The 14655-nt window shown below is 39.1% G+C and overlaps 1 protein-coding gene across 2 annotated transcripts in view; it reads left to right on the top strand.

Annotated features, from left to right (window-relative positions):
* The window catches only part of nmo (serine/threonine-protein kinase nemo), a 222173-nt gene that overhangs the window by 128218 nt on the left and 79300 nt on the right, over positions 1-14655 (top strand). For both annotated transcript variants that reach the window (XR_011173250.1, XM_069114000.1), the window contains exons 2-3: positions 10930-11059; positions 12850-12905. Coding sequence is in view for 1 of the 2 variants with exons in the window: in XM_069114000.1 (XP_068970101.1) it covers positions 10930-11059; positions 12850-12905 (186 nt within the window). In the remaining variant the exon portion in view is untranslated. The remainder of the gene's footprint in view (positions 1-10929; positions 11060-12849; positions 12906-14655) is intronic.

Below are 14655 nucleotides of genomic sequence, written 5' to 3'. Positions count from 1 at the left end.
GAGACTAATTTCCATCGTTTTCGACCAGAATCGTAGCGAGTAAATTATGCGAATGTTAAACGATCCCGATCGTGGTCTTCCTCGGTTTCCAGCGTTAACAATTCATCGGTCTGCTTGAAATTTATGCATGTCTAGATGAGAGAGAATACAATGCTCGTCCACGTGGCACAGACGATAATGTTTCCCTTCGTATTCCTCTATGGCGATAACGCACAAACCTAAAGTCGAGGTTTTATCGGTAGCAACCCGAAGGGAAATAAGGTGCTCGTAGTATCCAACTTTTCGTGTTCTTCGAAAATGTTACTCTCAACGACACAGGTAAAACACGCGTGCCGAATGAATGGGATCTTTCAGACCTGAATCGGTTGTCTGTTGGACCAGCTCTGACCCACGTAATCGCTTAAGATAACGTCGACTAACAATAAGAACGATTCATTGTCTCTGATCTTTGAATCGAATCTTTTGTCTTCCGATTTGTTTAATGCATTCACAGATCTTTTTATGGTTTTAATAGTTTTGTTAACTCGGATACGATTAACTAATACATTTCAGGGATATTAGTATATTTTACAGACGTATGAATACACATAGAACCAAATACTATTTAAATAGAATAACAAGGAATTTTAACAACAATGTTAATACAATTAATATATCTGAAGGATAGATTTTTATATTTTCTCACAAATAATTTATCTTATTCTCTCGTTTATTATTTTCTCATTTAATAGTTAAATGTAATTCATATATATTATAATATAATTCATTTTTACGCTTTGAAATCAAAGTAGAAATTTGGTATATAATTAAACAAATTTCCAGTTGTAGAATGTTGAAAATATCATTCAGTAAATACACCTCAATTTTTTATATTCCTTTGAAATTTCTAGTGGCCGTAAATACATCATAATCCAAATTCTCCACTGAAAATTTACTGCAACATAATTAATGAAATTCCACTGTTCGATCGTATCGCGGACTCTCGTCTATTATTAACGAAATTTGTGGAAACTCGTGATACCATGTCGCCTGTTTAAAAATTCACGAGCCACACATCCCTGCAAACTCGTTTCGTTTCCAAACGGATGAATCATTCACTAGCAACGTTATAGCGAACAAACAATACCGTCACGTTTATTCAGGGGATTATACGACAACGTCTGGATAAATAGATAAAACCGTAAGTCATCGTGCAACGAATTAATATCGTTTGTATCGTTTAATTAAACACTGATTAAGCTGTACGATCCTCGATAACGCTTGCCCTTTCACCCTTATTTTCATAGTGACACCGAATGAGGGTAATAGAGGGGATAGTAGAGGGTTGAGACCCACCAGCCCTTCTCTGTCTCGTTGTTGATTTTTCTTTGTTCGTTCGTAACTGCGCTATCGGTTTATCGGCGCAATGTTTAATTGGATGGTAATTAAATGGAACTGGACGCGATAACGTTTACGAATTATGCCTACTTCTATTTCATTTGCGGAAATTCTGTCTTTGTTACACCGTTATTTTGTTACAGGATTTCTCGCGTGTAATTGCGGCCAGCATTATCCGTTCATTCGGATATTCGGTTTAGAGTTAATTGAATTGAACCGGCCGTACTTTAATTACTTTATTTTATTGTTCCGATGCTTTTTACGTAAGCGGCGAGTTCGATTATTGTCGAACACGTTATTTGGCTAGTTGCTAAGCGAATCGAACTGCGCGCTACGGTGTTTATTACTTGCCTTTGTCGTGTCTTCGTTTAGGACTTGTTCTAGGAGTATTTTTATAAGAATTGTAGACTCGTGGTTAAATTTCGAGATTTTGCATTAAAATTATTAATACGAGTGACACGTATACGATTATCGTCCGATAGGACACGCGGTTTATTTGTTTGTTGCGCTTTGGGGTTGTTCCAGAAGTGTACGTTTCCAAGTGAACGCAGTCGCGCATCATAAAATTAAGAATCGGGTTTAAAGTTATTAAATGTAAGCGATGTATACGATTATCGTTGAACGGAGGAAGAAGAAGAAGAGATCTTAATATTAATAAATTTCGAAGCTGAAGCTTTTGATAAATATTGCGATGGAAAACAGAGGTATCGGAAATATAACAGAAGACGATATTTAACGGGAGAAGCGCGCGATATTCGTCAGTTTTCCCATTTCACCGACTGCGTAGAAGTTGGCGAGCGTAATTTCCCGCTGTGGGCAAAATCACTGGGCTTCCAAGAAAATCATCGGGCGCCGGTTCAACGTTTCAGCCGGTCGCTCCGCCAGCTAGTATAGTTGCTCGCTGAACTATTTAATGCTCGTCAGACTTTCGACGCGGCAAAATCGCGCTCAGCTCTCCTCGCTCCTTTCACCTACACAACGACGCCCAACGAGAACGACGACACGCAAAAACCAACACACAGAGATGAACGAACCGAGACAGCGACAGGGAAAACAAGTTTTCGCGAGCACCACCCGGTCGAATTACTATTATTTTCCACCTACGGAAAGACGATGCTATAGTAAAATAAATACCAAATGAAACTTTAGTCGATAATATTTCAACGTGGCATTATATTTCTACGTTTTACGTTGTTCAATTTTTTTTTAATAATTTACCTTGGTTAATTAACGGTGACTCGCAAGAGTTGAATTACGCTATATGGGAAAGTGCAGAGTTAACGCAATTAACACCTTCCGAGAGCTTGGAAATTTGGAAATTTGCGTATGAACAAATTTGAAAGTTTCGCAATTTGAAAATAGAACGTTGGAGAAATTGGGTAGTTTGAAAGTCGGAGAGTTTAGAAATTCGAAAAGTCGATAGTCGGTGAGCTTAGGAATTTGACAATTTTGAAAATCGAGGATTCGGGAGTTTCGAGCATCGAAACTTCGTCGATACGAGAATTTCGCAAAACCGAAAGTTCGTAGGGGTTTTCGCGAGCACTGTCGCTCTTTTTTTTTCTTCTCCTGTGAGAAGAAGGTGTTTCAATAAAACGAACGTGGAAGCAAAATTTCACTCGATGATATTTCAATATGCAGAAGCATGTTCATAATATTTTTTTCCATGTTTCGCTTTGATTTACTTTAGTCGATTAATGGTGATTTACACGGGTTAAATCAGGCTACATGAAAAATAAACGAATATTCTGGTGTATCGAGTAGAAAATAGGTAGAGCGTGATCGGTATTGGTATCGATTTGTTCGATATTTAGTTAAAACATTCTACGGGGAATTAATGCAGCAGTTTCCCCCGTATAAAGAAAATCGATAACAAAATAGAGGCGAAACGAGTTCCATTAGCGGCGCGGAGTTCCGTTTAATCAGCGTTTAATTAAATATTCCGCGATGATGATGTTAGAACGATGAATTTAAAATGAGAAGAAAAATGTTGGATGAAATAAAATAAGGGTGGAGTATACTGTGTTTACTATGGGGATGAGCTTTTGTAGGATATACTGTACGATTTAATTACCGATTAATTAGATACTCCACGCGATAATCAACTCGAACTCTATTTGAAAATCGATTGGAATAGCTGCGATAACAAAATACAGAGATGAAACGATTTTGCGCTTACGACGCATCGTTCGACACACGAGGGTTGACCGACGAACATTATTAAACCCCCTTTGACGGAATTAGTGCACGATGAAATGCTCCTGTGCTATAATTATTCTACTCTAATCGTATCGAAAAGGTCGCTACATATATTAGAAAAATTGATAACCGTATCATAAGAAAGTACAGCGAGATCGTCGAACCGCTTTTAAGTTTTAACCCTCGAAACCGCATCTGTTATATCAGGTTGTCCGAAAAGTTTCTTTCGTTTCATAAGGTGATAATAGACGAACAACAATTTCTGTTTTATATTACTTTAGTGAATTAAGTATGATCCATTTCGTTCTATTTCTATTGTTATATTCGTGCATAATTCAACAAACTAATATAAAACAAAAAATATTGTGCGCATTGTAGAATAGAAGCAAATCGAAAAATACGTTCTCCCTTTACCTTTTTCTTTTCAACGATGATCCAGTGAAAGGAGCAACGAGAAGAAATCACCTTTCGATTGTACGACAGAAAGTAGGATAAAATCTATTCTCATTATACGCAGTAAACTTCCTACTTGTTCGTAGACCAGCTACGTCTTATCGTTGCTTTCATTTTCGATCTCAAAAGATTCATTCAAATTTCTCCACGTGATAAATAGCTCGTTGCCTACGTACCACGAACCACCTCTTCCTCCAATAAACCACTTAAATTTATTTTTCGTTACTCTTTAAAATTCACTATACCGCAATTCGAATCCTTGCGTTCACAAAAGTCGTTTATCCATCTTCCTTCTTTTCTCCTCAAATCCTTTGAACTCCGCAAAAGAAAGAACGATTATCTTATCTATGAATTATCTTTCAATTTACGTAAGATTTACCCAGCGAAATATCCGATGTATTTTTAAGGAAAAACATTTTTTTTACTCTTCCTGAGATTTTCAATGCCAACGGAAAGACTAGCAGCCGTGACGTTCAACGTGTTAGAAGACAGTCCATAACGAGACACGAGGTTGAACTTAGAGACAGTCCATTTGTAGAATAGATTCGCGACAGCGTAAGGGGTTGAATCTCTGCAACGTGCTGTTTCCGGGCATTGTCGAGGCGGTTCGATTTAATTTCACATGCAAGCGGTCCGGAATTAAAGCGAGGCCGCGTGAACGGGATTTGATGGGATTCTACTTCGAATGGACGTGCGGCAAACAAGCGGCGCAAAAAGCGCGCGTTGTCCGCCGCAGAAACGGTAATGGCATTGTTGGTCGTTAAACGGCCGGCTAAACGATCTCTATAAATACATCGGATCTAGTTTCCAAATTTTCTATTAAATAGAACCAAGGGAATATATTCTCGCGAATACATCCGTCAGTAGAGTTATGTCATCTTTAACACTGGAACAACCGATAGTTAACACGAAGCTGTTTCTACAAAAACCATTCAAAATGACTGGTCTTTAAAAAATACGTTATAATAGAATTTTCTTATATTTGTTAATTTATTCATTTCTTACGGAAGAAATTCCATGTTATGTAGTACATTTTTGGTATTATTAATCCATCTGGGACTATGATCTTTAAACGAGAGTTGACACATTTATAAAATGTGACTGGTGTGATATTTTTAGTATTAGTATCTAGCGATCTGACGATCGATCCGGAATTTTCTTGATAACCGATATCATCATATCGAATGATATACAGTAAAAATTTTAAAAACGTGTGGGAAGTTGTACAAAACCCTTTTACACCTTGACAAGTACTAGTCATTTTGATTGGGATTGGTATAAGTAGCTTTGATACAAAATTATTTCGAGTTTGAATACATAAAAAAACGAAATAAAATTCACTATATTATTCTTTTAGTTATCGTTGCCAGAGTCATTACATCATTGCGGGGGAAAAATATAACATGAAGTAGGAATTTTAAAATAAAATTGTAAAACCAGTGAATTTGGCTGGTGTGATATTTCTAGTGTTAGCATCTAGCGATCTAGCGATCGATCCGGAATTTTCCTGATAATCGATATCATCGTATCGAACGATACATCGTAAAAATTTTAAGGACGTGTGGCAAGTTGCACAAAACGAGAAAACTGGTTAATTGGGGTTGGATTAACAGATTGCAGGACCCTTTTACGCTTTGACAAGTACCAGTCATTTTGATTGGGATTGGTATAAGTAGCTTTGATACAAAATTATTTCGAGTTTGAATACATAAAGAAACGAAATAAAATTCACTATATTATTCTCTTAGTTATCGTTGCCAGAGTCATTACATCATTGCGGGGAAAAAATATAACACGAAGTAGGAATTAAAAAAAAAAAAAAAAAAAAATTGTAAAAGCAGTCAATTTGACTGATATGATAGTTCTAGTGTTAAAATACAATTTCCATGTACATTTCTAAGTTGCGATATGTTTGATGTTGTTGCGAGGTGAGTGACGAATTTATAGAAGTATTCGATTAAATGAAGGGCGAATTAAAATTGAGAAAAGCGGAGAATTATTCGGGATAAATAGAGAAGTACACGTTGGCGATTCTCTTTATTGGCTTGCACGATAGTTGCTGCGTTCTATTTGAAGATAAAAGACGTTGTTTATGAATAGATAGAGACTGGTACGTGTGTTCCGAAGATAATGGAGCCTGTTTCGAATGCAACAGTATTGTTTGCAAAATATTGGAATATTCGAGGCTTTATGTTAAGAAAAAGACATTTATAGAGGAAATGGTATTTTGGGCAGTTTGATAATGTTTGAAGAGAAATGACGCGATCTAAAGTGTGGATTCTAAAAGTATTGCAGTAATAGTACAATAACTGGAGTATATTTACAGTAACGATAGCGATATGAAAATAATGCAACTATAATCGTTATAATATCGTCCTAATAATTACGTCATTGCTAAGTTGTAACATATGAAATGTTCCACGAAAAATTGGAAATCACGCGTAATATTAAATAACGTAAGATGTATAATTCGTTTCCGTGAGTTTATTTATCGAAAGATCGTGCAAATAATCGTACAGTGTAATATGAATTTCGAAGAATAATGTTTGTAATGTTGTCGCTTCAACCGTTTGATAATTTATGGAGTATCGTAGTCAGTACAATATTAAAAATCAAAAGTATCCTAGGATTTCCATAAAGTGCTTCTTAACAATTCAGCTTCTTGTTCGTGGGTCATAAAAAATAATCGCAGAAGGAATTATTCAATATTCATTCCACCACAAAAGCTCATCTTTCATTTAACCTGAAAGTCCAGCCTGAAGCCTTTGCAACGTCATGAATTATCAGCTCTATCTAGACGTTACGTTCTCGTTTAAAAACAGTATTTCCACGGTGAACCTCGGTTAGGAACTAGAGAATCTCGATTTAAAACTTCCTCTCAAAACAAATCCCGGGCAACCAAGCAAGCAGAAGCAAGCTCGGAAGCTTTATCGGAAGCGAAAGCCAGGCAAAGAAGAGTTGAAAAAAACGGGAAAGAGGTGGAAGAGGTCGTAACTTTTGCAGAAAATTGCGACTGCCTGGTTAAATTGCGCGTCCTTTATTCCCTTTATTTCCTCGCTACCGATTCTTTTTTTCCTCGTCTGATTTTTTTCCCTCCCCTTTTTCTCGTCGCATGTCGGAATTTATGCGCGCCACCATGCTTGATAACAATGTTGCGGTGTAATATGCGGAGGGAACGTGTCACATGGCCGAACGAACAGAACAGAGAGGAACACGTATGCGTGTTTGGCTCACGCGTGTGAGTTTCAAGTAACATCGATCCGATGAGAATTCAACCCGATTAAATTAACCCGCGCTTGGATGTTAATTATCGTCCAATGGAATTAACTCTTCCGGCTGGAAAGAAAGGGATAGAGGAAAAGGCAGACGTAGGCAGGTACTTGTTGATTCGAGAAACCAGCTTCTTATCGGTGGTGAAGAGTGCCTGGCTCCTTTGGTTGCTTAAATTCGATTACACGATTGTCCAAGGTTTGTTGCGTGACAAGAGAACATTTCTTCAGGAATGTTAATTCTCCGAGGTCCCATAGTTGAAGTTGTAGCGGCACTCGACAGCAAAGAACAACTCTCTTTTCAACGGTTTCGTCGAATCATGGTATACCATCGTTGACAGACTGTTTACGAAAGACCGACGAAACATAAGCAAGATCCTGACGAAGCATAAGTGTCGACAGGCTTAATGAGCCATCGATATCCCATGGTCCTTCCGCTAAATACTCGGAAGAAGGCGTACGTCACCACGATCGCGGATGCCTAACGAACGCGTACGTAGTGGAGATATCGAGAGGTGACAAAAAGAAAAGAAAGGGATTAAGAGATCGGTCGAGACTTGTAACGAAACCATTAGTCGAGTTAATAAACACGATATTAAATAAAACGCCGAGTATTTCTTTAGCACTCTACACGCCCTACCATCTCAAAGTAATTGCAGTTGCAGCGAATCTTTTAATTTTTGACCTTTTGAATTTGCAAACTGTCGAATTTCTTAGTATTTTTTAACTTTCAAATTTTCAAATATTTAAATGATTTTCTAAATCTTTAATTTACCAAGCTTCGAATTTTGATGTACCTAAGTTTCCAATGCTTCGTACTTCCAGATACTCAAATTTCCAAACCTTCGAATTCCCAAATATCCAAATTCTCAAGTCTTCAAATTTCTAACTTTCCAACCGTTCAATTCGTAATTTTTCACACACTCCAATTTCTTCGTTTTCCAGCCTTCGATTCCTCGAATATCCCAGCTTTGAAATTGAAGCTTTGCAATTTCATTGTTACTCGATTGACTACGAAAAAATATGGTAGAAATGGCAGCAAAGTTATGGGAGCTACGGTGGAGACGAACGACAACCAAACTTTTTGCTGGTTATCGCGATCGAATTTGGTGGTGTTAATTATCTTATCTGAAGGAAGACCTCCCGTTGAAGGGGAGTCCATAGCTGCAGACGAAGATTAAACTCGATTCACAGAAGCGAGTCACGAAACGAACGAAGAAAGGTACGACGATCTTCGAAAAGGGTCATCGCACTCGGCTTGCCGTGTATAACGGAAGTGAGGCCACTGATTTCGAGTAGAACGACCCTGAAGGAGTGCGTGCGACGCGCATCGCGGACTTGCCTTCGCTAATTTGCTTTTCGATGCTCGTACAAAGCCATCCCCGCCACCACTTTTTACCGACCTTTCCTTCCTCTCCTATAAATCTTTTATAGGATATTTATATTATATCTTCAAACGTGGGAAAATCTTTGAAACTGTTGCGTTGCGTTTATCATCGATTTAATCCTCATTTTGCTTTGTACATATTGGTTTATGTTGTTTTTCTTCATTCCCATAAATGTTTTTGCCTTTTCTATCATATGAGAATGTTTGAATTCGTAGGAGATAGTCGTCAGAGTTTTGAATTATTACTTCAATTTTGTACGTACATTTTCTGCTAGATCAACGAATTGAATCTGTAGGAAGTGTAGTAATTGGTGGTTGCTGCCAGGTGAAAAGGGAATTCGCGTTTCGTCCCGGGACTACCGGTGGACTCGTCAGTAAGGCTATGCCCGGTAGTCTCTGCCTTAGACGTAGAGGGACTCTCGCTAGGTGCGGTATTTGTATCGTGACACCGTATATTCGACCGCTATCGAGACAGACAGACTCATTGTCGTCGTAGTAGCCGTCTGGTGTTGGCGGTTGGTACCCGCGGATCGCCCGGGAGGTGCTACGACCGCGTTGATGCCTCGACCTATCGGCGTCCTGTTGGTACCGATCCGCCACAAATCTTTGTACCTTAGGAAAGAAGAAATTAACAATCTGCATGGTTCATTTCTATCCCTACTACCCCTTTCCTACTCTACAAACATTATCAAACTTCGAGAAACCGTACGCTATAAAACGTCGCCTTACACCATAGTAATTCAGATATAAGAACTAAATCTTTGTATCTTTTACAATCATCAGATTCTCTGTGCATGTGTACGCAAGATATCGCGTGCTACTCAGCGCGGTATTGCATTTTCCACAAAAGAGTTCCAAAAGTCGTTCGAAACCTGTCAACTCGCTCAAATAAACTCCAAACTCGACGCTTTATACGGATCGATGTGTCTCATCTTATAAGTACTATCCTAATTTTTCATCGCGTTATACGAGCGTGTATTGAGTTGGCAACTAAGTGATTGCGGATTTTGTCAGAACCACCTAATGGCAAAATCCACAATCACATAGTTGTCAACCCAATATTATTAAACTTCATCTACCGTGTTTCTTCTTCTCCGTCCAACTCTTACTTCTCCCTTCTATTTGCCATTCGACAACTCAGAAAACGCACAGAAAGCAGTACGAACCGCACGACAATCGATTTTACGATCACAACCCTGTCTCTGAAAAATGTGGAAAAATCGGTTGATCGCGGCGTCGGGACGCGGATGACGTCGTCGGACAGGGTTCGACCAGCCGCGGGATGAGATTGACTGTCGAATGAAAACGAGGGATTGGAATCGTCGGTTTGCGGTGTCGTCTGACTGACAATGAAATCGAGCCACCGTAAACGAACTAATTGCAGGCACAATAATTATTCCAGGGACCAGGCCCTGTGCGGCCTCGTCGTCTGCTCGCGGATTACGAATCGATCGTGGCCGCTCTCTCTGTTATTAACCCTCCTAACCCCTGCTGCGTTCCTCCTATTCCCTGGCACTCGTGTTCGCGGATCGACGACCAACGTCGAAATTTATCGTCCCATCCGCTCTCTATCTCGATGTTGACTCTTCTGGGATTTCGATTGTTCGATGCTCGATGGATGAGTTCTGATCGTGGTAGGTTTTTCGGGGGGAGAGTGGTTGGTATCGGCTTTTGAAATTTTTCTTAATGAGTTTGACCGTGTTTCGAAGTATTTGCGGCGATAGATGATGTATATTGCCGATGGAATACCCGCGAGATGGAAATATCAGCGAGTTCGATGAGCTTCGATGGCGGATAAATTTTGGGCTGAATAATCGTAGGGATCTTTGAAATTTTTGTTAACGAGTTGCACCGCGTTTTGGAGATTTCACAGCGATAGATGGAATTACGAGAATTTACAAATTGGATATGCGATCGTTTTTGTAGAAAATTATATCATCTGAATACGTTTCATTTGCAATTGATCGTAAAAAGTACTCTGCCATGTCCGGCATTTGGCGTATTTCAACCGAAATTATGAAGCGGATACGTAGAATCGATGCACGGCAATTCGATTAATAAACTAAAATTATTTAAAATCAACAAGATGATAAACCTCGTTATCGAGAATTTCATTTCAATGACTGCAGTTCCGATAAATCTACTTCCATTATATTCATTTATTTTATTACAAAGAAACGATAAAGCGTGTTTAATAATATCCTCTTCCACCGATTGTTGGTAACGTTCGTATTTTATGATTTACAGGGCGGTGACGGATCCAAGGGACGGTAGGAGAGTGGCCTTGAAGAAACTGCCGAACGTCTTTCAGAGCCTCGTGAGTAGCAAACGGGTCTTCAGGGAGTTGAAGATGCTCTGCTTCTTCAAACACGAAAACGTAAGTAATATTTATTTTATTGCTCGCCTGGCATGTCGAAAAATTGAAGCTTTTCAGAGTTATAAAGTATAACTGTTGAACGATCATGATAATTTTTTCGCTATAACGATCGATCAAATTTTGTCGTCTCTGAAACGGCTCTTCGAAACGTTTTTATTTCTTTCTACGTTTATATACCGTTTACAGAACAGCATGGTAGACGTTGAAAGATCGAGCAATCGCTTAAGTTATATTTCTTATTGAATCCTCTAGCGTTTTCTGTTTTCTCTCTGACAGACGTTGGAAATTTTATTACGAAAATTTCATAAAGAATACGATTAAATTTTAGAAATAGACGAGTATTCAAATTCTGTCGTCAAGTACAATGCTTCCAAGTATCAAATTCTTCTGTTTTTCTTAATTTATTTTCAAGTTTCAAGTTGCTCAAAAATTGTTCGCACTTGAAACGTCGTAGCGTGTTTGACTTTCAAGTAACAAAACAGCCGCTTCTTACCAAAATTCAAAATTATTCGACGAGACTGAACGAAAAGTCGATAAGTAGATGTATAACTGTAGGAACGTGTCTAACCAAAAACCAGTGGTCTTTTTCCCCTTCTGAGGTGCTGATTTTTCAGTATATTCGCTTATCTGTGCCTCGGTTAGTAGCGGTTATCTGCCGTAGAATGAAAATACAGCCGGCATTTTGTTTTACGAGCTAGATAAGCGCATTATCGTCCGGCCACTGAAGGAACGTGTCGATCTCTCGAGCACAGAGAAGCGTTTGCAAATTCCAAGAATTTTAATTCCCCAAGGAAATTCTCGTCTAATAATAACTTATGCACCGCTTGTATTTTTCAATTCAGAGGAGAACCTTCGAGTTTCGATTAAAGTGAATTTATCGTTCCTTGATTCGTTACTTAGTAAACTTGAAACCGTAGACGATTAGTCTAAAAATTTCAAAATAAAGAAAAAAAACATAGAACAAAAATAGAGAACAACTAGAAGAAATATAGCGTAGATATGGAAGAACAATTTCATCCTTTTTTATATCATCTTTAATGTCCGAATTTTGCGTGATAATTTTTTTCGCATCCTGTAAACGCATTATGGTTCAAGCTAAATATTTTCGCATAATATATCGACGAGTAAATAAAAAAAAAAAATTGTGTTATTTTTGTGTAAAATTGTGCTCCCTCGAACAACGCAGTTTGGATCATACGCGGATTCTTTTCTGGAGAAATTTCGACGTTTATTTCGAATTTATTTAGCGTGCTGTTACAATTTTCTTCGCCATGGCGAATACGAGAGACGAGAAAGAGCGAACGCGAATTCGTTCGTGTCAATTAAATCCTCGCAAATCGTCGTTGCGTAGAAGAAGTAACGAACAGACGAATTTGGGAAAAAGATCAACGACCAATGCGTTCCTGCTAGCTACACAGCTATTTCTTTCTTTTCTGTTTCAATCTTTTGCGACTTGAGGGGGAGAAGGTTATTTCAGTTACGCGGATTTCCATGTACGCGAACAGTCGCGTCCCTAAAGCACGAGTTGTTCGAAGGAGCAACTGCGTTCTCAAATATTAAGTTTCTTACTTAGCAATCACTAGACCGCGGATATTTATGCATGTTCGTGTATTTATAGATATAATTAACGAAAACTGTGATCTAGATACGCTAGGTAACACTGTACCGTACATTCTGTAGATTTTTGCACTTGAAAGTTTCTCATAAATTTACAAAAGTCCGAAGTCTAGCAATTAAGCGGTAACATCGAACCAAGCCATTCTGAATTCGCCATAATTTCTGTTTTTCAGGTCCTGTCGGCCCTGGACATCCTTCAGCCACCACATCTGGACTTCTTCCAAGAAATGTATCCTTTTCTATCTTGTCGACAGCACGGTCGAAACTGGTTTGTCTTTCGGAGAAGTCCGAAAACGGTGATTCTTTTACGGCGTCCCGTGTTTCCGGGACTTTGTGCCGCCTCCCTATGCAGAGTAAGTTTCAACGTCGAGACACGCTACCCGGCATAAAGACTCCTTCGTGGAAATATCGCAAATTTTAGGAGTATCGTTCCGCTGGAAGGAAATCATACCTCGAATTACGACTTCGCTATTTTCCTTCTTCTTATCCTTCTATATCACGAGTTCGTACATTTTATCGTACGGAAGTTTGGCAAATTTTGAATTTCATGGGTTAGAAGCGAACAGGATAATTTATTGTCGAATGTAGGAACAGAGTGTAGGAACAGAGAATATAATGTAATATACAGATAGGTAACTTTGATTCTTTTTTAAATTATCTTTTCTTCTATTGCAAGCATGCAAATTTTTTAACGTTTATCTAACCATATAGAAGCACATCATCTCCTGTGAATTTTGGGCAAATTTTCGCTTTGTCCGTGTACAAGAAACGTTCCTAAAATTTTATATTCGCCGGCATCAAGCCTAGCCGAAATCACGCGAGAAATAAAAATGAAACATGCAGAGAAGATTCGACAAGATAAATAAAGAAACACAGAGAGAGAGAGAGAGAGAGAGAGAGAGAGAGAGAGAGAGAGAAAATTAACCGAATCACGCGAAATAGAAGATCCATGGGATGCGTCCACTAGGATCTTCGACCACTTAACCCGTACCCCGTGGATTTTTCAGTCGCTGCGGAAGCCAAGTGCACGCAACGTTCGTCTGAAGCGACGCGACGCGGAAACTTTTAATCGAGGCAGTTCCGTGGCAGCTAGCAATTAAAGCGTAGAAGAAAAAATACCGTGATGGAGAAGCGATTCGACCAGCGACCCTTGTCGATCCTGACCGGTCGACCACGTGGAAATGTTTCATGCGAACGATCGTCGTTCCGCGGAACTACCTCTTCCGTTCATTTTTATCTTCTTCTAACCTTTTCCTTATCATATAGAAAATCTGTCGCTGGTTGCGTTTTTGTTTCCTCGCAGGAACAGAGCTAGAGAAAATATAGCGAGGACAATTTTTTCGAAAAGTTTTGGCTTGCGTAGAGAAATATCGCGGGATATCTGCAGCGACGAGACTATCTTTCGACTTCGTTTCGATGCGTCGGAATAGACCCGATGCTCGAAGAATTTGTCCGAACGATAGAAGCTTCATAACTTGAATTCGCACGTGAAATTCCACTTGAATATCGCTGATAAATCATTTTCGAATTTTATTTCTTTCGGAGCTTTATTCTTAGGAATCTTGTAGCAATTTTCGTAAGATTCGGATAGGGTCTATCGCAGTGTCGAAAAACGGGAGGAGTCAGACGGGTTTCACCTTGAAATTAAGCTTCTTCCCCGGCGTGGAACGTGACGGAACACGCCATCGTTCCGCCACGGCGTTATTGATCTTCCGGCGTTCGTAACGCGAGAACCGAGCCACGAGATTTATTGGGTTACCTCTTCGTCTACACGTGTCCGTCCCATCTCTGCGCACGGACGCAACTTTCAACTTAATTTCGTTTTCAAGAAGGACACCTTCCTACACTATCGCTTCCAGCTGGAAACTGGCTGGTTTTCTAGGTGAATCGATCGTCTCTCGTTTCGTCTAGTAGATTTTAACAAAAGGGAGAGCAATATTTAAATCTTCCTCTTCGATCGAAGCTTCTACTTTTTTTTT

This window comes from Bombus flavifrons, chromosome 5 (genome assembly GCF_040668555.2).
Source record: "Bombus flavifrons isolate JBK064 chromosome 5, iyBomFlav1_principal, whole genome shotgun sequence".
Taxonomy (NCBI): Eukaryota; Metazoa; Arthropoda; class Insecta; order Hymenoptera; family Apidae; genus Bombus; species Bombus flavifrons.
The sequence above is the reverse complement of the archived record's forward strand: the minus strand, read 5'-3'. Positions and strand labels throughout refer to the sequence as shown.